Source organism: Lissotriton vulgaris, chromosome 4_1 (assembly GCF_964263255.1).
Source record: "Lissotriton vulgaris chromosome 4_1, aLisVul1.2, whole genome shotgun sequence".
In the NCBI taxonomy this organism is placed as follows: Eukaryota; Metazoa; Chordata; class Amphibia; order Caudata; family Salamandridae; genus Lissotriton; species Lissotriton vulgaris.
Genome location: NC_141691.1, coordinates 1,799,591,486 through 1,799,616,163, shown reverse-complemented (window position 1 = coordinate 1,799,616,163; position 24,678 = coordinate 1,799,591,486). Strand labels below are relative to the sequence as shown.

General features: G+C 44.8%; 1 protein-coding gene across 1 annotated transcript in view; it reads left to right on the top strand.

Moving 5' to 3' along the window:
• Positions 1-24,678, top strand: part of NUDCD1 (NudC domain containing 1) — a 469,559-nt gene that overhangs the window by 415,387 nt on the left and 29,494 nt on the right. The window contains exon 9 of the mRNA XM_086966120.1: positions 6,153-6,309. Within this exon, the coding sequence (XP_086822246.1) occupies positions 6,153-6,309 (157 nt within the window). The remainder of the gene's footprint in view (positions 1-6,152; positions 6,310-24,678) is intronic.

The window sequence follows — 24,678 nt, the reverse complement described above, 5'->3', positions numbered from 1 at the left end:
TAGCTCAAAAAAGCAGCCATAGACCTTGTAAGTGGTAAGAGCACCTTAGCTGAACTTCAGTTTCAACTAGAATTAGAAAAACAAAAAAACAATGCTCGTTGGTCAGTTTTCAAGCCTGTCAGTGAACTAGACATTGCAAAGATCATTTCGACCACTAAACCCAACAATCATTATAACAATCCTTTTCCTGCAAAGTGTTGGTCTTCTATAAACCATCAGCTCATCCCGTCTTGGACAAAGGTCATCAATACTTTGTTGACACAAGGCCAAATACTGGTCTGCCTAAAAACTGGGCAAGTCTCTCCACTCTTAAAAAAAAAAAAAACAGTGAACCCCTCCGATCCCAACTATTTTAGACCAGTAACAAACATCCCATGCTAGCCAAAGTCCTGGAAAAATGTGTGCATCAACAATTGAACCTTCATATTTCGGAATTCAGTATGTTAAATGACTTCCAATCAGGATTCAGACCAAACCATAGCACAGAAACAGCAATTCTGCACATCGTGGATGACGCTTTACTTGCCCTCTACCATAACGAAACATGTCTCCTAAACCTGCTGGACCTTTCGTCGGCTTTTGACACTGTAAGCCATGCTAAAATACTGGATCGCATGAAAAACAAAATGGGACTAGAGGGTAAAGTCCTCAAATGGTTTAGTTCCTTTATTGAGAAGAGATCGCAAAAATTCATAGTCAACCAAGCATTGTCAGGTTCAACCAGAAATGCAATTGGAGTTCCGCAAGGGTCAACACTATCTCCGGCGTTATTTAATCTGTACGTAGAACCACTCATGGAAACATTACAAAAAGCAAATATTTCTTTCCACATGCACTTAGATGACACTCAGCTGTACATCAAAGTCACATCGACAGAAGAGAAAAGTACCATGAACCAGGCACTAATGAGAACCCTCCAATGGCTAACTACCAACCACCTGAAACTTAACCCTCATAAAACAGAATTGCTGATTACGCCCCAGAAAAGCACATCAAATTTAGTAGGATGGACCAACCTAATCACAGCTTTAAAGTGTACTCCGAAGATTGTTGACTCTCCTAAATCCTTGCACAACTCCGGCCGGGCTCCCCAAGATCTCAACAGCCTCACTGAAAGCTTGTCTTAATGCAGTCACAAGACTAATATTTGGATCCAAAAAATTCAACCATATCTCCCCTCATTTGAAAGCAATCAACTGGTTGCCCTTCGAAGCAAGAGTTCAATTCAAGTTGACATGTATCACTCACAAAGCGATACATTACAAAGCCCAGGTTACCTAGCCCAGAAACTCACTCTATAAGGAGGGTGCTGGTTTTCCAGGAGCCATGCAGACTTGTTACTGAAACCGGCTTGCTTTTGTAAGAAAAGAACTTATGACAGAGCGTTCTCCGGTGCAGTTCCTAGAATCTGGAACGCTCTCCCGCCTAACATTAAAAGGATCCCATCCATCGCGGCATTCAAAAAGGAAGTAAAATCTTTCTATATAAGGAAATATCTCCCATAAGTTCAACAGTTTAGCTATTGTCTTCGGACCTGTCTTGATCGTATTCTTGCTACCTCTCGTCGATAATTAATCCTTTGTGGGATTGTATAAATGTATATTAAGCATAATGTTTAGTTCTAATCATTGTACAATAACTGATGACTTGGAAACATAAATGGTTTTGGTTTTGGAAATGCAATTGTAAAGCGCTCCGATAACCTACGCAGGGTCATGTTCGTGTTATAGAAAACACCAAATAAATAAATGGAAGATTTAGTGTTTGTTTCACCCAAGGTTCATCAGGCTCTATTGTGGTGGAACACTACAAACATATTAACAGGGAGAGCCTTCAAGGATCCAATTCTGTACATAATCACCAATGCATCACTTCTGGGATGGGGCGCTCATATGAAGGACATTGTGGTTCAGGTACACTGGACAACACAACAACAGGTTCTACACATAAACATGTTAGAAGTAGTGCCTATTGCAATGGCTTTAAAAGCGTTCCTCATAAACATAGTGGGGAAGACCTTTCTATGCACAGACTCCATGACCGCAATGTATTACATTCAGAAACAGGGGAACCGATACCATACGATTATCCGAGTTTGCACAAAAGATATGGAAATGGACGAACAGTCACAACATCCACCTCCTACCACAATACATACCAGGGGAGGACAACACAATTGCAGATCTCCTCAGAAGACCACACTAGCAGATTCACAAGTGGAAATGCACAGCACATTGTTACAAACATACTTCAAACGTTGGTTGCTCCACCGCAATAGATCTGTTCGCAGCAAATGAAAATGCTAAATGCCAATACTTAGCATCCAGACATCCACAGTCCAAGGGCATTGCTCTATGGATGAACTGGTCTGGGATATTTGCGTAAGCTTTTCCTCCTCTCCCACTCATACCTTCTGGGGTCAGGAAACTGGGAAGACTTCCATAATCTTAATTCTGATAGCACTCACCTGGGCTTGTCAGCCATGGTATACAACACTATTGGAGATCTCTCTACAGCCTCACAAGAAGCTATCCAATCATCCAAAACCTCTCACACACAGCAAAGCCTTGGAGAGACATCCCAATCCTCAAAAGCTCAATCTTGCAAGTTGGTTCCTGAGAGAATTTGGATACCTCAATCAACCTAAGACAAATGTATGAATATTCATATAGAAACAAGAAGACCTAACACAAGGGCTTTCTCTGCAGCCAAATGGAAGTATTTTGTGCATTGTTGTACTACAGGGCACAATAATCCCTCTTCCCCAACAGAACAACTAATATGTTACCTGTAACATATGCAAAAGTCACAGTTAGCATACACCTCAGTATGCCTACATTTCGCGACTAATGCAGCTTATTTACAAAATTGTAAACACCAGTCACTTTTCTGCATTCCTGTAATGAAAGCCTTAATGGAAGGTTTAAAAAGAATCATTCCACCACTCACGCCTTCAATTTCAGCGTAGAATTTAAACATTCTCTTAACCCGGCTTATGGGGCCATTATTTGAGCCAATGCAGCTTTGCCAATTGCAATGCTTAACATGGAAAGTAGCTTTCCTGGTAGCAATAACATCCTTACGTAGGGTAAGCGAGATACATGCACTCAGTTGAAGAACCTTACTTCCAAGTGTTCTCAGACAAAGTACGTTTAGGTACCGACCCGACATTTTTACCCAAGGTCCTTTCTCCTTTTCTTTTAAATCAAACCTTGGAGTGTCTGGTTCTCTTACCAAAACCACAAACATTCGCAAAACATTTTTTTCATACACTAGACGTTAAAAGGGCACTTAAGTAATATGCGGAATATACTAAACCCTTCTGAAAAACAAAACAACTCTATTTCTTTTTCAAATCCAACAAAAGGAAACTCTATATCCAAGACAGGTATAGCAAGATAGATTGTTAAATGCATTCAAATATGTTATGCAAAAGCAAAAAGAACATTTACAACTGTGCCAAAAGCTCATTCAACAAGAAAAAAGGAGCAACTATGGCCTTTTAAGGAAATAACCCTCTAAATGACATCTGCAAAGCAACAGAGATAAACGCACACACTTTCACAAACCATTATTGTTTGGATGTTCAATCAAGACCAGCTTTAGTTGGACAAACATTCCTTCAAATGTTATTCGGGACAACTGCACCATCTTATGCTTAAAGCCACCTCGTGTAGGGGGAATGCTTTACAGTTCATTCATAGCTTGTGTATCTGCAGCCAGCACATGCTACGAATGGATTATGTTACTTTACTTGTAAGCATCTATACGTAGTATGTTGCGCTGCAGATTCATATGCACCCTCCTGCCTCCCCAGCAGGTATCAGATAACAAAATACCTACACAGCATGTCTAATAACAAAGTCCTACTAAGCAGACTACATCCTCACTCCATTCATGGCAAGGGGAAAATAGACTTTCTAAGGAACAGCGTTCAACATGTGCAATGCATTGAGGGGGAGGAGAAACAACGGCAATCGTAAAACGTCCTGGAGGGAAAAACAACTTGCAGTGTCCAGTCCCAACACTAGATGGAAGGAGTATGCATAGCATGTGAATCTGCAGCACTACATGCGACGAATAGATGCTTACAGGGTAAGTAACATAATCCTTTAATACTTTACATACTCCAAAATATCTTTGTTAATAGGCCGTGGTGATTAAAATAAAACACAGGGGCAGTGAGCCATTGTCCTATCCTTCACTGGCTGCATGATACTATTAATAGATGTCCCAGTTTACATATGTGGATTTTTTTTTAAATAAAATGTATGTACCACTTACTCATGCTTACACCATTATGTGATCAAAAACCACCCATGTGGCCCTGAGGAAGAGCTGCTATGTAGATTAATTATAAATTGCCTTTATAATATTTTCTCTGTGTTTTGCCCTTGATAAGATTAAGAATGTATTGTAGAGCCCTACCAGCCCCTAGTATGCAACTTACTTTTATAGGTTTAACAAAAAATATCTTCTGCCTCATTTTGAAAGACAAAGTTTTTTTAACTAAAGAAAATATTGGGCATGAGTGCATCCTTTGCACCAAATCTGATCAGTTTTGCAGGGCTCTCATTTAGGCTAATTATTAACATATGTCAGTACTTATATATTCTTAGACTCCTTGGTGGTCTAGAAGAGATGCATCAATGACCTGATTATGACCTGGTGTGGTACTCATTTTAAACAAATGGAATGTCAGGCTTGGATGAATATATCCAACCCGAATTTGACGTTTATCACTCAGTGCAAGGCTTTTACCTTGAATTTCTGGATCGTGTTTGAAGTTAGTTTGAATTGCAAATTGTCAATTTAGCTTGGGTATTTTGTTATGCCTTTAAATAATTAGGAAAACAGATGGATTTACAAATAGAACATGGTACATCAACGCTTAAAAAAACACATTAAATGAAGTGTACTCAATTAGGTATTCAATTGCTCCTGACATTGATACCTCTGCTGGTAGGCTTTGCTATGTTGTCTTAGAACATGTGAACGTCAGTTAATGTTGTGTCCTGATAAACGGGGCCCGAGCGAGTTTGCTATATAGGGCCAAAGAAAATGAGCATTTGTAATGGCATATGTACAAATCCATGTACTTGTTAAGAGAGACTTAAGTAAATTACATTAGGAATCGCCTTTGTGCTTCCTCATCAGAAGTGGTAGATCGACTCTGCATGTGGAATTTCCTTATTTATGTCCCATGATAAATGACCCAGTACAACGCCATCACAGCACTAGGACATCCAGGCAACCCCTGAGAATATCTGTCAGTTACACAAGTTTGTACTTTCTAACATTAATGAACCACCTTCCCAGGCTGTCACTCAACGGGATTCAGGACCTAAAGACTTAGTATACTTCTCAAAGATTCTCCTTTAGCAATACTATTGGATAACGTCATTCTAGCTTCTATGATGTTAATTGCTTCAGCCTTCTACGCGTTATTGGGACTGATGCTTCATGCATCATTCTTTTGCAAATGTCTTTCTCTCCATGTTTGTCATGAAAATCAATTAAGTATGACATCATATTTGCACATGCTCTAATTATTCAATATTTCTGATATTTCTTCCCTATTTCCCTTTTTGACCATAGAGTACTTCCCCAAATCATTTCTTTTCGGAGCTCAGGCCTTATTGATTGTATTACTGGCAACTGTTTTACGTCATCACATGTTTTCCAGATACCAAGTCTGATGGCTTTTGAAATGTAGCCACTCCTTAAAGATCAACTTGCACCCAGACATGTTCTGTATTATTAATTTTAGCAAACCATACCATAATGGTCCCGTCGGATAACAGTGGGTACCCTTATTGTACCCTATTGAAAAGGATATTCTGAGTAAATAAACGATGGACTGACTACATTTGTGTAGGCACAATTCGACTGGGCCGCTTCATCTCATCGGAAATGTAAATCCATGTCCTGCGTGTCATAATATTTCTATGGCTTACTACGGTATTTCTTCGTCTTTCCAGATCTTTTCTCACAGTTCTGTTGTGCGTGTTGTCCCATAACATTTGTTTACAGATCTTCTTTCCTGTAGGTTGTTTGATGCCGAAATATTTTTTTGTGTTTGGTTATGCGTGTATCATTATTTTCATCGATTGAAATTAAACTTGATAATGTATATGTTTTACTCCCTTTAGGTAAATCTTGGGAGCAACCAGTATCTTTTTTCAGTCGTTGTAAATCCTGAAGAGATGCCATGCTTCTGTTTGCGGCACGATGTTGATGCGTTGCTTTGGCAACCACATTCCACCCAAGAAGAGATGTGGAAGCACATTGCAACATTTAATGCTTTAGGTATGTATTGTAGTATGTTGGCAGTTCATTTACTTTTTATAGTCCCTACTAAGTCATTGTTATACAGTTGAAATAATTGAATATGATTTATTGATTGAGCAGATTTGGTTAAATTCGAATTCAATGTGATAAGGGTTTCCTTCTGTCGATAAAATTCACAAATGTAAGTAAAATTAGATCCTTGGTATAACTCAACTCTAGAACGATGCTAAGTAACTAAAAGCTGTAAAAGTATCAGTAGTTCTGTAAAGGACGTTTTAACAATGTCACATGCTATAGTCTACTTTTTTGTCAGTAGTGGTACATTAAATTTACTGAGCAAGACCCAAGACTTCCATTGTGACCTTCATAATGGCATTATCAACCCCTCTGACCCTCCCCTCCTTCATACAGTACACAAGCTCACGGTTTGTCACAGCTGACCGATGCAGGGGGAACCCCACTCAGATTTTGCAGCTTTCAGACACTGTCAGATCATGCCCAAGTTGAATGCACATCACATCCTTTTTCATGGTGATTACCGGCCTGGGACCAGGTATTCCAAAGAGAGGTGTGGACGGCCATCCTTGAGGATTTTGACCACAATGAGCAATAGGTCTCCTCCCCGCTCATCATTTGGGAGGCCTTCAAGTTAATGATCCGTGGGTTCTGTGTAGCTAAGCAAGCTAGAGTACTTAGGGCGCTGCTAGGTGAGCTGACAAGACTAGAGGTGGAGATTAGAGACTTAGAACTTCAATACTTCTACACATTTAGGGAATCCACCCTGGCATACATCTAGAGCAAACTCTCAGAGTTCGAGGATGCAGTGTACAGAGAAATGCCTTGTCTGGAGAGGGTGGCCCGGGCAAGGTGCTGCAGAGAGGGAGATCAAGGGGGTAAAGCCCTGGGTGGTCTGCGGCGAAAACCCTGGGCGTGTGAATATATAGTTGATCAGCAGAACACACATGCTGGGGTGGATGCCATACAGCAGAAGATAGTACAGAGAAAGGGGTCCCAGACTAAATAGAATTTGTATGCACAGAAGAGTTTACAAACTTTAGATACGTATCACTCGTACCCTGAGTTTAAAGAGGAATGTTGTTTATTCACATCCTCTTAGTCATACATTTCATGTGCAATGCATAATCAACATTTAAATTAGTGCCCATAAGAAAGGAAAAATGGGGGAAGGGTCGTGGGACAGAAGGTTTGTGAGGGTAAGGTAGTGAGTGGACAGTCGTAGAAGTTGCATGTGATATAACAACAGTCCCTAAGTTTAAATCACACGGGTGCTGTAATTAGTCACCCGATACATAGGTTTAATCACATTCCATCCTATCCCATTTGTTTTGTAACACAGTAGTAATACACCGTTGTAAGCTGGGTAGGTATAACAGTCGACGTTTCGACCCCTGTTGTGTGTAGGTTATTTGCACCTTACAGTGGGTCTTCATTAGGACGTGAAGTGAGGAGGGGCACCTAAAGTTAAAAACGGGGAAGTTAGATGAAAGGACTGTGAATTGGCCAAATTACACATACATCTAATGTAAATTATTTACCAAAAGGGGGGAGTTTTGAAAGGGCCGGCAGGCTCCTCTTGGAGGTGAGCGTGGGGTAATACCTGTGAATGGTAAAGGTAGCATACAAATCATCAAGGGTCCCAATTAAGGGTTGGTTACACAATTGAACCATGTCTACCTTAGATTCCAAAAAGGGAAAACAAAAAGTCTAATAAACGCATGCATACTGAGGCATAACATTAAAACCAATACATTAATATTTACATATTGAGACACCTGCATGTCCTAATATGTCAAGTATTTCCATGCAGTTTGATAGAAGTAATAATACCCAGCCGGGTTAAAAGACGATTGTGCATAGGTGACTTGGTAAGGAACCAACCGATTCATATTCCAAGCAAAGCGCTTTAGTCATGGACACAAACAGCACCCTTAGGTGTAAACCTGTTACAGCGAAATCACTTAAGACATCCGCCCTGAACACGTTATAGTTAAAGAGTTTCGAAAAACACCAAGTTCGAATTGATCACATTAAGCAAAGTAAGTTAGCGATTAGGAGAGACAACCTGGGATCGACCTGTGAAACCGTGTTGTAACATTTAAATGTCTAACGGAGTCTGGCATGGCAAGGTTACAAAAGTTATAAAAAACATTGTGATGCACCGACTATTTAGGTTAAAGGTTAAATACCTAGTCACTGTCCGTCAGTGGCAGTGTATGAAGGGTCAAACTCAGTGATCCCCGCAGGGTGCCGATTCAAGTATCAATCTAAAAATCAAAATAAAGATTGGAGATGTTCACGGCCTTATTAGCTTTAGGGAGGATTTAGTAACTGTTAGGAAGCTCACACGCGCTTACCGCAAGGAAGATAGATCATCCAGCGGCTCAGTCGGGGGAACAGCCGCGGCCCAGGCAAGGTCGCGTTTATGTTGGCCGCGCGCGCACATGCAGCAGCTGGATGCTAGTGCTGCACGGCCAGGGAAAAAAGACTAGATTGACGCGGCACATTGAAAGAGTTTGGATGAGGTATCTCATGAAAATGGGAAAATAATTCAATATCAACGAATTGGTGGACCCACAATTATAGTGGAAGTTGATACAGTGAACCCTGGTTATTATATCAATTTGGACATGCACATAAAAAATGAACAGGCAATTCTTCTAAGTTGATTCTTTAGCCAGTGGTAAATTGGTAAACATATTAACAGTACATTGTAGTAAATGCATAAAAAACAGTGTCAAAGTTCGATTTGGTAAGCCCCCAATTGTCATAGATGTTGTTATAATAAACACTGCCTGTTATATCTATTTTAACATAAACATAAGAATGAGCTGACCACTTCTTCTATGTTGGTTCTTGACCCGGGGGTGAGAAGGTAAACAGTCGAACAAAACATTGTAATAAGTACATGAAAAAACAGTGTCAAAGTTCAACATAAACAAGCTAATTGTGCATAACTTGCATCCTGCTCATTGAGCCCGCTAAGGATAGTGTCTAGCAATGTCATCCATTTACTCTCCCTGAGATGAAGAATTCCTGATATATACAGCAGAAAATGACTTCCTTCTCCAACTTATATACGTTCTATCAGCCCCTCTCCTCACCACACCTGACCCCTTGTCGTACATGGATGCAGTGCAGCTTCTTTTGCTGGAATAGAGCTACTGGTACTTCCGCGAAGAATCTTTTATAGTGGACAAAGTAGTCCAGGTTTTTAGTGCTTTACCTGGTGATAAGGCTCTAGTACTAGATAGCCTCACGGCCCCCTTTTATAAGGACTACGCCCACATTTGTGCCCCTCCTCTCCTACTTATGTATGAAAAATCCTTATGGAATGGTGTGCTCCCTCCTTCCCTCTGGGAGGCCCCAATTGTGACTATTTTGAAACCGGATAAGGATCCCCAAAGATGTGATTTCTTCCAACCCTTGACCATGATAAACTTGGACAATAAAATACTAACAAAATTGATCGCCTCACAGCTCCTCCCACTACCTCTGACCATGGTGCGCCCTACCAGTCTGCATTTGCATCTAGCTGATCCACGGCCCTCAACCTGCATGCTTTCTTTGCTCTCCTGCATATGATAGACCCTGGTCGGTAAACATTGTTTACAATGAAGTTGATACAACGCATGCCATTACAACGCAGTCATAACAACGGCCGCCTTGTTACATCGCATACCATTATAACGCAATTCATTACAACGACTTGGTGCAGGGGGCAGAAGGTGCTGGATTTAACATCCAACACCTTCCCTACTGTTACACAGACTGGAGTTGGAATAGTAAACTATACTATTCCAAACTCCAGCGCCCCCTACAGCAAGTCGTTGTAATGACTTGCGTTGTAATGGTATGGGTCATTCCAATGTGGTTGTCGTAATGACTGCGTTGCAATGACACTCATGCATTGTAACGTGTCCTATTCCTCTGGCCTTTTCGCAGCTGCAGTGTTCTTGAACGCAACTAAAGCGGTTGACTTGCTCGAATGGCCCTACCTATTCAAGTTACTGGCAAGCCTTTGGGTGGGGAGACAAGTTCACAAGACTGATTTAGCCTTCTTTATGCCCAGCCCACTAGTAGATTGTGGGTCAGTAGAACAATCACCCCGCAGCTCCTTCCTGATATGTAGCGTTACACGGCAGACCTGCCCCCTTTCGCCCATACTATTTGTGTTTGCAATGGAACCCCATGCAGCTAGACTACGGCAGCATCACTGTCACCAGAGGCTGGCGATTGCACTACCCTCCCCCAACCCTAAAGTTCTGGTTTCCATGTATGCATATGACGTTACTCTGTATATTAAAGACCCCCAGTACAATTTGGTCTCACTCGTTAGGGAATTTCACTCGTTTTGATGGGATGGCGGGCATAAACCTCAATTGGGCTAAATCCATCATATTCCCCCTAATAACAGCGACCCAGTGTTTTGAGTCCGAATTCCCTTTGACGTAGGTGCAAGACCCAGTGCCCTATCTGGAGATCTGGCTCAGTGGAGAGTCAAACGAGCTCGGATGAGTCAACTACGGCAGACTGATGACATGGCTTTGAGCACTGTGCGGTGCGTTGGGCCAAGCTTCCACTGTCTCTTAAGGGGAGACTGGCCATTGCTAAGATAATGGTACTTCATAAATTCTTGTATTCGTTTATTATTTTATCAATTTCCTTGCTGATGTGTTTCCGCAAGTGGCTTAGTTCCCTACCGTATAACATTGGCATGTGCAGGAAAGTATCCAGGGTGGCATGGGAAATACTGACACTTCCCTTTGAACAGCGTGGACTGGGAGCCCCAGAAATGGACTTATACTTCTTTGGTGCTATGGCCTCTTTCTTACTGAAAGTGGCAATACCATTCTACGTGGGGCAATCTGTCACCTTGCTCACTTTCTTTGCTCCTCAGCACCTGTATAAAGAGGATGTGAGACTCTACCATCTGGACCCAAAAAGAGCAGCTTTGTTCTACTTTGACTCTTCGTGGGGTACGTTGGATCAAAGAAAGTTTGTGCAGTTCAGGAGAGGACTATCTCTCGATGGGTTGTCCTCTAAGCTTAAGAGCTCATTCCACCAGAGCTAAGGCTGCGACAACAGCATTGCAGCTTTGTGTTACAGTCCTTGACATTTGTCAGACAGCAACGTGGGCATCTCTGCACTCTTCACTAAGCACTACTGCCTGGACAGTCAAGTCTGCAAGTACAGCCTTTTTTGCCGCTCCGTTCTGCAGGACTGCCTGATCTAAACTTGTCAGCAGTCCCTCCTCCAGGGATGGTATTGCTCGTGTATCTATTAGTGTATTTGAAGGTAAGGGATCTGCAGCTTGATGTCTCAGATGGACAAGTTATTTTCCTTTGGTAATGCCTTATCTGGTAGAGACATAATCTAGCTGCAGATTCCTTGCAGACCCTCCTCCTCGCTCCTGGTACAAAAAATCCCAGAGTGGTGCCTATATAGGTGACACGGACGTCACTTCCAGAATGGACGACGTCATTATGAGACCCGACCAATGCCAGCTACCGACGCGCAAGGGTATTCCACCAGCAAAGGTTTTCCGGACCAACTCTGTCGCCTGGGAAATTCTGAGAAATCTGCAGCTAGATTATTTCTCTACAAGATAAGGCGTTATCGAAGGTAAGTAACTAGTCCTTTAGGAACCTCACAGAGAATATATACAGTTTTAGACAATTGTTAAAGAAGGCCAGTTTGGGTGGACAGGAGTCCCAGAATGATTTTTTTCAATTTGAAAAATAACATTTGAAGGTCTCTGCCTGTTCAAGGATTTCATCTGTCGAACAAATCTATAGTCTCCACTGAAGTCTGTGGTAGAGGAACCATTCTGACACAAGTAGATGAGCAGAGTAAGGTAGTTGTCATGGCCTTTTCTTCAAGATCATTGACACCTACTCAAGAAAAATATTCCTTTACAGAAAGAGAAATACTACTACGTATTTGGGGTCACATACACTTCCATCAGTTTATCTGGAGATCTAAAGTAGTAGGACAGTGTTACAGACTGTTGATAAAGTTACTCACCGCTGAAGGGATGTACACGGCATCAGTCATGTTTGCAAGGATGTCAGTGAGGTTGCAGTGTTTTAATTATAAGGTAGAATACATGCCAGGACTATAGAACAAAGGACCAGATGTACGTAGTGTATATTTTGCGATTGCCAATTAGCACATTTTTGCGATTCGCTATTTGGTAATCGGGAACACCCATGTACCAATGTGTTTTTAGCACATTTTGCGATTCCCAGTGGGTAGCGAGTAGATCTACCTCATTAATATTCATATGGTGGGTCCCTGTTTGCTGCGCAATGGAAATCACAAAAAGCACAGGGATGGTGGCCTGCTCGACTTGGCAGACCACCATGTCTGTGATTGCTTTTCAGTAAGGCTCTTTTTTCTTTTTGAAGTGCAGCCCATTTTTCTTACAGGAAAATGGGATGCGTTTCACAAAAGAAAAATGGAAAGTTTTCTTTCAGTTTTGTAACCACTGCCTGCCCTTAAAAACTATTTTAAGACCCTTGGGGACCCCTTCCAATTTGAGAATGGGTTACAACCTACTTAAAGTGGGTGGTAAAATTCAAATGTTTTGCATCCTCATTTTGATCTCAAAATATTCACATATACCACTGCGATTCAGTATTAAGGACGCCCTAAGCATGCCCACTCCTAATACCGAATCGCAAACCCAATTTGTGATTCAGTAATAGGTTACCGAATCGCAAATTTGACCTTTGTATATTGGAAAATGCATTTTTTCAGCACCAACAGCCCGTTCTGCGAATTGGGGCATTTGCAAACTAAAAAACCTTTGTACATCTGGCCTAGTAATATTTGGGAACTCCCTATGCCCCCAAGTAGACTGAGACAGGTGACTACCACCAGCTGAGTTCATAACAGAATTGCAGTTCTTCCGCACTGCTTGGCCATGTAGATTTTGAGTGATAAATTAAGCCACTAATTTTTACATTGCAAAAAACACAGTTGATGGACAGAATGTAGAACAATGTCATACATTCACCCCAGTACAAGGATCTGGGCCTAAATCCATCGTTTTTTTGCACTCCACACCACCCTGGGTTAGACACTGGCTATATGCAAATCGGCTCTGACCCTGTGCCTCATGGGAACAGTCCAGTCCGAACTACCAAGCCATGTCTTTCCCAGACCGGAATCAAGCATCCAAGGACCGGTTTCTGTCTATCAGCCTGGATAGCTTGACTCCAGTGGTGTGGAGAGCCTGGGATTCACGTCTGAGTATACCCAGCACACTCGGGGTGAAAATTGCAAAAAACACAGTTGATGGACAGAATGTAGAACAATGTCATACATTCACCCCAGTACAAGGATCTGGGCCTAAATCCATCGTTTTTTTGCACTCCACACCACCCTGGGTTAGACACTGGCTATATGCAAATCAGCTCTGACCCTGTGCCTCATGGGAACAGTCCAGTCCGAACTACCAAGCCATGTCTTTCCCAGACCGGAATCAAGCATCCAAGGACCGGTTTCTGGCTATCAGCCTTCATCAGCCTGGATAGCTTGACTCCGGTGGTGTGGAGAGCCTGGGACTCACGTCTGAGTATACCCAGCACACTCGGGGTGAAAATTGCAAAAAACACAGTTGATGGACAGAATGTAGAACAATGTCATACATTCACCCCAGTACAAGGATCTGGGCCTAAATCCATAGTTTTTTTGCACTCCACACCACCCTGGGTTAGACACTGGCTATATACAAATCAGCTCTGACCCTGTGCCTCATGGGAACAGTCCAGTCCGAACTACCAAGCCATGTCTTTCCCAGACCGGAATCAAGCATCCAAGGACCGGTTTCTGGCTATCAGCCTTCATCAGCCTGGATAGCTTGACTCCAGTGGTGTGGTTTGGCATTTTCAGTAACTCCCCTTTATATATAGTGACTGGGTGGCAATAGCTTGGTTGAAGGACCAGCCACCTTCTGCCAAGGTTAAATTCACTTTACTTGGTCGGCTAATGACCTGTTCTCGAGGCGGCTGGAGGATTTCGAAGGACGTGCCAGGCGGCAAATTGTGCGCATCATTGGGGTGCCGGAGGGTGCGGAGGAAGCGGCCGTCGACCTCTTTGTTGAGGACTTGGTAAAGACCCATCTTGCCCCAGCAGGTCTCAGTCACTTTCTCTCGGTGGAGCGAGCCCACAGAATACCTGGCGGCCCTCCGAAGACGGGCGTCGCACCGAGACCCATCATCGCCCGTTTATTCAATTTTCGAGATCGGGATGTGATTCTCCAGGCCTCGAGGCGACATGGGCCTCTCAAGTTCCAGAACGCTGATGTGAACTTCTACCCGGACTTCACCAGGGATGTTCAGAGACAGCGCAAGAGCTTTGCGGGGGTAAAGCGGCGCCTCAGGGACTTGGGGCTGAAGTACTCTATGCTGTTCCCCGCTAAACTGCGCGTTGAACGGGATGGCCGAGCCCTGTTTTTTGATATGCCTGAGTCTGCGAGTGACTGGCTGGACACTTTGCCGCACCGTCGAGAAGAACAGGTGGAACATTCTGAAGGCGCCTCTGGTGGCCCTGATCTTCAGGAATAGTGCGTCTTGCAGTGCCTTTAGCGGTTGGTGTGCCCGTTGACTGTGACTGATAATGCCAAGCTGTTGCACTTTATTTGGAATATCCTATTCTCACATGGAGGGTGGCAGGGGGGGATTGCGGGGGTTCCTTACTCCTCTGGGGTCTCTTTTGTAGCTTAGTTTATGGGGCGACAGGCACACTGCTGGTTGGGGGGGCTTTTTAGTCTGCTGCAGGGGTGCAGGGTGGGGGGTGGTGTTGGGGATGGTTTTGTGTGTTTTCTTTGTTTCTTTCTTCTTTCCCTTAGGCAATGGGTCATACGCTCTGTTTTGTTTCATTTGTCGATGAGGCTTCTGGGGGCGGGTGAGGACTTGGGACACGACGATGGGGGGTAGGAAATTGCAAGTGCTCTGTTGGAACGTCAATGGCTTGGGTGATCGTATTAAAAGAGGGGTGGTATTGCAACTGCTTAAAAGACATATGCCTGATATTGTTCTCTTGCAGGAGACACACTTGGTGGGGAATACATGTATTGCGCTCAACAGGAAGGGTTTCAAAATGGTGGCTCATTCGGGGTTCTCTTCGGGGTCCCGGGGGGCGGGTGTTATGGTGCGCACGTCCCTCCCTTTTGAGATTGATTCCACTACTGTTGACTAGAGGGGGCGGTACGCGGCCGTTGCAGGGCGTTGGGAGGGGCGTGCCTTGATACTGGTTTCGGTTTATGTTCCTCCGGGTTTGCAAACTAACACCTTCCAGGACCTTGGTAGCGCCATTTTGAATCTGCCAGCGGGGTTGCTCATTGTGGGGGGTGACTTTAATTCTGTTTGCTCTGGATCCTTGGACAGACATCCGCCTAGAGACCTTCGGAGCTCGCAAATGTGGTTGCCCACTTTCCTTGACACTATGGGGTTGGTCGACTGCTGGAGACTCTTACATCCCACCCAGAGCCAATATTCATTTCATTCGGGCGCTCACGGTAGTCTCTCCAGGATTGATTACGTCCTTGCCTTGGCAGCTCATGCACCGGCGATCTCTGAGGCCCGCTTTTTGGCGAGGGGTATCTCGGACCATTCCCCGCTGTGGGTCTCGTTCGACTTTAACATTGTTGTATCGGAGCGACCGGTGGTGGTCAATCCGTGGTACTTTCGAAACCCCAGAACTCGTGGTCTCCTGGCCAAGGCTATCGAACTCTACTTCACCGAGAATGTGGGGTCGGTTACATCGGCTGCCACTTTGTGGGAGGCTTTTAAAATGGTCTTGCGGGGTGAGGCATTTTCTCTCATAGCGGAAGCCCGTAGGAACAGAGACGCCGACATGGTGCGTATCGAGACGGAGATCATGGCGTTAGACTCCCGATTGGAGGCGGACCCTGAGCCCGACCTGCTACATAATCTCTCCCTTAAGCAATCGGAGTATCGTGACCTTGCCACCGACGCTGCTCTCGTCCTGGGCAGGGAATAGCAGGGTCGGATTTATGACGGTGACAAGGCGGGCAAGCTGCTGGCCTGGCTTGATAAGAAAGAGAGGGCCAGCCGCGTTGTCCCGGAGATATTGGGAGAGGACGGAGTTTTGGTCACTGACCCGAGCGCCATCGCTGAGTCCTTTTCGGATTACTTTCAGGGCGTTTATTCCTCTGTCTCGGATCGATCTGAGGCCGACTCGGGTGTTTTCCTGTCGGATATCGAACTTCCGTGCCTGTCGGAAGCAGATCGAGACGACCTAGACAGGGATATATCGGTGGACGAGGTTGCACTCGCAATTCGTTCCTTGAGATCTGGCAAGGCGCCTGGCCCTAACGGCATTCCGGTAGAGCTATATAAGATCAAACCTGATATGGTTTCCCCGCATTTGCGGAATGTTCCTGGAGGCGCGGGAGGCTGGCATACTTCCCCCTGACCAGAGGTTGACCACCATCGTGGTTATCCATAAGGAAGGGAAGCCAAGAGACTTTTGAACGCGGAGCCTAAGATCTTAGCCAAAATGCTCGCCAACCGTCTGATTGGAGTCATCGGTGACTTAGTGCACCCGGACCAGTCGGGCTTTATTCCACACCGCAACACTGCTCTTAACTTGCGTCGACTTCACGGTGCCCTGGCCAGGGCCCATACGCTTGAGGAGCCGGCTGTCCTGGCGTCGTTGGATGCCACAATGGCTTTCGACTCCCTCGAGTGGAGTTACCTGTAGGCAGTGTTGGCGAAGCTCGGTTTTGGCCCGGAATTTGTGGGGTGGGTCAAACTTCTATATGCCGGACCGTTGGCTAACGTAGCTGTCAACGGTCGAGTTTCAGCACCCTTTGTTCTTCAGAGGGGCACCAGGCAGGGCTGTCCTTTGTCGCCCCTCCTGTTTGCACTTGCGCTTGAACCGCTGGCGGCCTGGTTACGCAGCCCCCCGACCTACATGGCATCAGATGGGCCCCTGACTTCGAGGACCGAGTGTCACTGTACGCAGATGATATTCTTTTGTATCTCACTTCCCCCTGCAAATCCCTTATCGTGGCCTGTGACGTATTGCGACTCTTCGGTCGGTACTCCGGCCTAGTTATTAACTGGTCCAAGTCATACTTGTACGTCCTGAAAGGGGGAACGCCTCGCCTTCCGAGGGGGTGTGGCATACAGGTGGCGAGCCAGGGCTTCAAATATTTGGGGATCTACATCTCCACTAACTCCAAAGCGCGCTATGAGCACAACTTGCTTCCCCCTCTTCTCCGCCTTCAGCGCGACGTAGAGGGGTGGCGTAAGCTCCCGCTCTCCCTGCTTGGGCGCGCGGCGTTGTTTAAAATGATGTCCTTGCCCTGGTTCCTCTACGCCCTACAAAATACCCAAGACCCGGTCCCAGCTCGATACTTCGGTGAGATCGAGAGCCTACAACGCGCCCTACTTTGGGATGGCCGCCCTCGCATCGCTATCACGAAGCTCACGCTACCGTGGTACGATGGGGGGATAGCATTGCCTGATGTGCGGAGGTATTACTGGGCCTCCCAGTTAGCAGCTATTAACCATGGTTTATACGGTCCAGCGGAGAACCCGGGGTATGCCATGGATCGATGGCTGCTGGGCGGAGGGAAGTATCACATGGCACTCTACTCGAGGTCTCTCGACAGGCGGATGTCTGGTCCAACGAAAACCGCGGTCCATATTTGGAGGGTGATTACTAAGGCGCAGGGATGGAAGGATAGACTAACGAAGGCGACCCCACTGTACGACTCGGACATCCTGGGCAAATTATGGCATACCAAGGGCTTCGACAAGTGGGACCTAATTGGCATCTCCAGGGTGGAGGACATGTTGCTGCGTGGCGAGGTTAAAACTTTCGCCCATTTACAAGCAAAGTTTCAGCTGGGTGGAACGGAATTTTTCCGGTATGCTCAGCTGAGACATGCATTACTGTCCGCCAAGCCGGAGGGGGAGGTGATTCCCGACAGCTCTCCTTTGGAAGATAGGGTGCTGGACGGCCATATGCCGGACAGTGCCATTTCATTGACATACAAGAAACTCATCAATGTCCGGACAGACCTCCTCCTGGGTGTGAGGGACCAGTGGGTGCGAGATGGGATAGAGATTGATGACGAAGATTGGCAGAGTGCGGTGTCCTCCCCTAAGGAGGTTGCTATCTCCTCCCGTCTACGGCTGATGCAGCTCAAAATCTTGCACATGCACATGGGCTACTCGGCCGATGGTCTTTGTAGGCGCGGCTGTGGCGCCCTTGCCACTTTCATGCACATGCTATGGGAATGTCCTGCAATAGCTTCCTACTGGCGACGTGTGCACTCGATTATGAGCGAGGTGACTGGGGTGGATGTGCATGCGGAAGCCAGGAGATGCCCCCTGAACATCTGGGGTCCGACAGATCATACCGTGGCCCAGACCCAATGGGTGACCCTTGGTAATATGGTAGCTAAACAGGACATCGCACAGATGTGGGGAGCTACAACGGCTCCGAAGGTTGTACAGTGGAAGGCCAATATGGATTGGTGTATGTTCCGGGAAAAGACTGTGTATGTTGCCAGGGGTAAACCTAAAAAGTGGCAGAAAATGTGGGGGGCTTGGAATGAATACAGAGGGGACATTTGCGTACCTCCGGACCCCGCTCCGCAGGAGGAACACTTATCACCGTAGCCTGTGACTCCTACTGAAAAAAAAAAAAAAAATTATGCTGCCATCCTGTGTTTCCCTCCCTCCCCATTCCTAGTATTCTATACCACTGGACATATCTGTGTTCACCATGCCCTCCCGACCCCCTCATTACACCTCACTGTACTCTACAATCCATTGCCTCTCTCTTTGCGCCAGTTTCGGCGCCTCTTTCTCTTTTCTCCATCTTTTCTACATTACTTATAAAAACTTGAAAATTAACCTTCATTAGTTCTGATGTACTGATTCTTGCACTTTGGTTCTTTTGCTCCATTTTGCTGCCTCGCCTCCGGGATGTAAGGCTGAATAGCTGTGTGCATTGTTTTTAAATGAAGGTTTTCAAAAATTTAAAAAAAAAAAAAATCACTTTACTTTTCAAAATATGGTATTCCTCCAACTGTCGCCCAAAATGCTCTTACGACTCCTTAGCCCACCCTCTCCTACCATGTTTTAGTTGTAATGGTTAGGGCATCTCAGTTTCACAGACCCCAGTCTCATTAGCCTTGGCAAGCTGCTGACAATGACTTTGAATGAACTGATGTGAATTTGGCATGACTTCTCATTACCACTAGACCGTAATAGTCAGAGACTCAATAGATTGCAAAAACCCTGGTTAAACACCTCTTAAAACTAGGACTAGTCTTAGAATCATCTCTTGCCATTTAATTGCCTTCCTTCCCAACAGCATATAGTAGTGTGTCCTTAATATGTAGCCTTTTGATCATCTAACTTGGTAAAAACGTATAGGCTGTTAAGCACTTGCAACACATGTTGTGCTGGGTTTATGATTAAATTAAATTTGCATCCAATGTTAAATGTTGAATTTTCTTTTCATATTCGTATATTTTTTTTAATAATAATAAGGATATTTATAAATCGCATGGCTGTGTCCAACAGAGCTTCCCAGCGCTGCGAGAGAGGGGCCAGAAGGAGAAATATCAGCTGATAATGCCACCTAATTATATAAGCTAAGTTTAAATCTATGCTAGCACACGTCAAAATAGCCATGATTTTAGCCTCCTTCGGAACTACAGCTCCGAAGGTTCCATCCACAGGTCGAGAGGCTGAGATTTCCAGGTCTTAGCAGGTAGGAAGGCGAAAGAACGGCCACCCCATTTAGCTTTCCTTATCCCCAGGATGACTCCCTAGCTGGTTCCTAAGGATTTGAGATTACAGCTAGGTTTGTGGCAAGTCACTAAAGAGGTAAGGTATCGTGGAGCTCTGTCAATAAAGATTCGGTGGCAAAAGCCCATGGCTTTACATAGAATTCCCTCTTCGAGTGGCAACCAGTGCAAACTAGTTAAGGCAGGCCTGGCGGAAGCACACCTCGGGAGATTTAGTACTAGGCGGCATTTTGTGCTCTCTAATTTCTGCAGTCTCGCTTAAGTAACTCCTAGATATAATACATTACAGTAGTCTAGTTGAGAGGTAACTGATGCCTGTGGGATGATTTTGATGGCTGAGAGCGGAAGGATGTCAAATATCTTTTTTAGCATTTTTAGAGTGTTAATACAATTTCCAGTCACTACGGCTATCTGATATTCTAGAGATAACTCCTGGTCGAGCCAGACTCCCAGGTTCTTTACTATTTCCTTTGGCACTGTAGTAGAACCCAATACTACAGGCTGATGTCCAAATGGAAGTGCAATTTTAACAATAGCAGATCCGCAAGAACATAGTTATGTCAGGTCCCTCTGTCGCTACCAACTGGGCAACACATTTTTGATTTTCTTGGTGTACATCTCATTTCTAACATTATCGTGTCGGATGCATGGTTAGAAATGGGGGTATCTAGTTGGCAAGGGCTTGCACCTTTGTCCAAGTAGGGACCCTTCTTCCTAGTCAGGATAAGGGAGTTACACTCCAAAAATAACCCCTGCTCTCACCCCCTGGGTAGCTTGGCACGAACAGTCAGGCTTATCTCTTTACCTACATTCTTGGGGATGTGTACAATCCTGTCTGTGTTTGCTGAAGAGTTGCTGCCACCATCTGAGCCGGTTCTACTCTTTAGCTCCAGCTCTTTGATAATTCGCTAATAATCTAATATCATTACCCTTTCCTCCATGGCTATTCTTTTGTCTTCCCTCTCACTTTCTATTCTGAGTTTCTCCAACACAAACTTCCTACCTTCACACCTGTCCTCCAGCTCCTCTGGACACAAGCTACTGCTGCCTTGCCTGGAGGGTTCCCCTCTCCCAAAAACACATCCACCCTAGGAACAGGCTTCTCCACCAAGATCACCAGATTGCCCACTAGCATGTCTGGCTGCTACCCAGGCCCTCATTGCCTTTTGTAGCTCCTCCTTCCTGGTGAGGCCTCTGACCTGGTCTTTCAGGTTCTTGCTAATGGTTTTCAATTCCTTTACGCTGTAGGATTCCAACCTATCCTCCTCAAAGGCAATTTCCATTTAGGCCAAAACAAAAAAAAGAACAAGTATGTGGTACGTAGTGGTCTGTGATATGGTAGTAGTGCACACCACACATCAGTAGTGCACACCAATCACTGTAAGTCAAGTGCAAACACAAGTCCTATCCTCACCGCTGACAACCAATATTAGAAATGGGGGTCTCTTGTTGGCAAGGGCTTGCCCCTTTGTCCAAGTAGAGTCCCTTCTTCCTAGTCAGGATAAGGGAGTTACACTCCTAAAATAACCCCTGCTCACCCCCTTTGTAGCTTGGCATGAGCAGTCAGTCTTACCTTAGAGGCAGTGTGTAAAGCATTTGCACCTAACCCACAGTAATACAGTGTAAGCACTACAAAAGAAAACCACACCAGTTTAGAAAAATATCCAATATTTGTATATACTTAAAACAAGACCAAAATGATAAAAATACACAATACAGTACTTAAATATCTTCAGTTGTCAAAATAACTTTGAAATACAGTTCCTTGATGTTGATAGCTCTGTGTGGGGCTATCACGGTATTGTGACCAAACAAATCCAAACAGACCCCAATATTTATACCAGCAATTCATTTGTCCTCCGAAGGCAGAGGGTCCTGTACCTAGCCCAATCCAGTTCTGGTCAGTCTTGGAGCACTTTATTTACAAGACTCCTGTTTTTCCTTTGACAGTGTAGGCCAGGGACATCACAGGAGGTGGAGCCAGCATTGTGGGAGGCAAGCACAGCCCTATTCAGAACCAGGTGCTACTCCTCCCACGCATCTATGTGCAGATAGGTCTACTCAGCCCTGCGTTGACTCACCCTGTCTCCTGGAGTCTCCCCCAGCCCCTGTCACTAACAAAACAGACAGACAATACACAACCTCGCAGAGGTAGGCTGGATGGTTAGGCAAGAAAATACCTACTTTCTAAAACACAGAATGTTAAAACCAACTTCACTAAAATATGTATTTTATCACTCTGAGTACAGGCATACTAAACTTGAATGTCTACCATGTTTCCTGGGTCAGTTGCCCACTCCGGCCTATGGGGAACAAGTAGCCTTGCAATAGTGAAGAACGAAGTAGGCTGTAATCCACAATCAGGACATGCCACACACACCAGGGCATGTCCTACCTTTCACATACAATACACCCTGCCCATGGTACACACACACCAGGACATGTCCCACCTTTCACATACAATGCACCCTGCCCTTGGGGGTACCTTGGGCCTACCTTAGGTGCGACTCACATATAGAAAAGGGAAGGTTTAGGGGCTGGCAAGTGTGTGCACTTGCCAAGTCGACGTGGCAGCCCCAGGCTGCACACAGTCTCTGCAATTGCAGGCCAGAGTTACTCTTTAGGGGCTGTTTGTGTGAGTGGCACAATCCAGTGCTGCAGCCCACCAACAGCGTTTGATTTATAGGCCCTGGCACTCGCAGTGCACTTTACTAGGGATTGGCACATAAATCAAATAAGCCAATCATGGAAATACCAATCCATAATACATTTTACATAAGGAGCACTTGCACTTGCACTTTATCACTGATCAACAGTGAGGGAAGTGCACAGAATCATTACACCAGCAAAGAGTCAAAACTGGGAGGTCAGAAAGAAAAAACTCTGAAAACATGCTAAAGTCTAACACACATGCATTATTCAATTGGTTACATATGTCTGCACATTTGACCTTGTTTGCTCCTACCACTTTAACCACAGCGTTACCACACTGGGGCTCCAGCATGTGTGTTATCATTCATGAAAACTTATCTAAGCATGTGCCTTGCACGTTTATTCAATTGTGTAACTATACCTCAAAAGTATTGTAATTCTTCCCCTTTTTGTTTTCCTCACCCCCTTTCCCCCTTTAACCCCCCCCATACTTATCCAGGCAACTTCTCAGGCATTTGCTTTACTGCTTAGTCCTGATGATGATCCCATAACCTAGTTGGGGATCGAAACGTCGTCGACATTTGCATCTTAAACTCCAAACTGTAAATTAGGAATTTTGTGGAGTACAAGATGTTTTTGTAATTGTGACTTCAGCTTATTTGCATTCTCACCGTACAAGTCACTTTTAAGTCACCTGCTTGTGGTAAGGAAATCGGCTGATTTGCCAATACCCTTTCACGTCCTGCTCACTTATTAGTAATGGATTGTTGTGCTTTAGTATATGTTTATTAAATTCTTAACCAGTCTATTTTGACACAAACAGAAACTTGATAGTAATTTTGTGGCTACTTGTATTGATTCACCCACCTTGTAAGGGACTGCTGTCTCTTAATAATCACTACTACCCTTGGTCCCCCCTGACTATAGGGGTTCCCTTGTTTCTTTTTTCAGAAAGCACTACAAGGTGGCAGGTCATTCTCGGGACTGACAGCTAAGCTCTGGAATTCCCTGTCCACTCACAGACGCATGGCCAAGACTGAACAGAGATTCTGGAAAGATTCAAAAACATGGTTCTTAAGTCAAGCTTAGATTGTGCTGGCCAGTCTATTTTTCAGCCTTGCCTTGAGCACAGCGACGCCTCAGTAGAGGTAGTTGCATGCTGTACAAATGGCATTGATTGATTGATTGATTGATGCCATCATTGCTAAAGCTTTGAAGGTAATATCAGTCTGTTCTCTGACTCCCTTGCTAGACAGTAAATGTCATTTTTTACTTGGTGTCGTCAACTGCTCCACCATCAAGGCCATCCCTGACCTTAGAACCACAAGTGCTCAAGCGTGATCAAGTGATTTGGAGGGAGTATTTCATTGAGCAGACCATCTCAAAGCCATTGGACAACAAACACTGACTCTCAAGGACTGTCCAGTGTTTGTGTCCTGAAGTCCCTAGAATCAATACGTGCTGGTGATGGAATTTCCCTTCAAGGCCTAAGCGATATCCTACAACAAGGAGACGAAGTGTCGGTAAACCTAACTGAGGAAGATGCACCATTCCATTTGTCTCTCCCTTAGGCATACCAATACTCAGGACATCATGCACAGCGACACTATTATCTCTTGCTTGAGTTCGGCAGATTCACATTTTTATTTCTGACTAAGCCCAAGAATAGTACAGGCTCATGCCTAACCTGGGCACGGAAGTAAGTTATACTACAGGACATCAATGATATGATTAACCTGGATCATGAACTGAAGTTAGTCAGTACCTTGGCAGTCAAAGCTCAAGTTATCAGTTCTGAGGAAAGGTGAGCAGTCTCACTTCTGATGGAAAGATCTTGTTTGATACCTCTCTCTAACAGTATAAGGCACACATGTTCATTGTTTCGTTAGTGAATGTCATTCTACCTATACCAC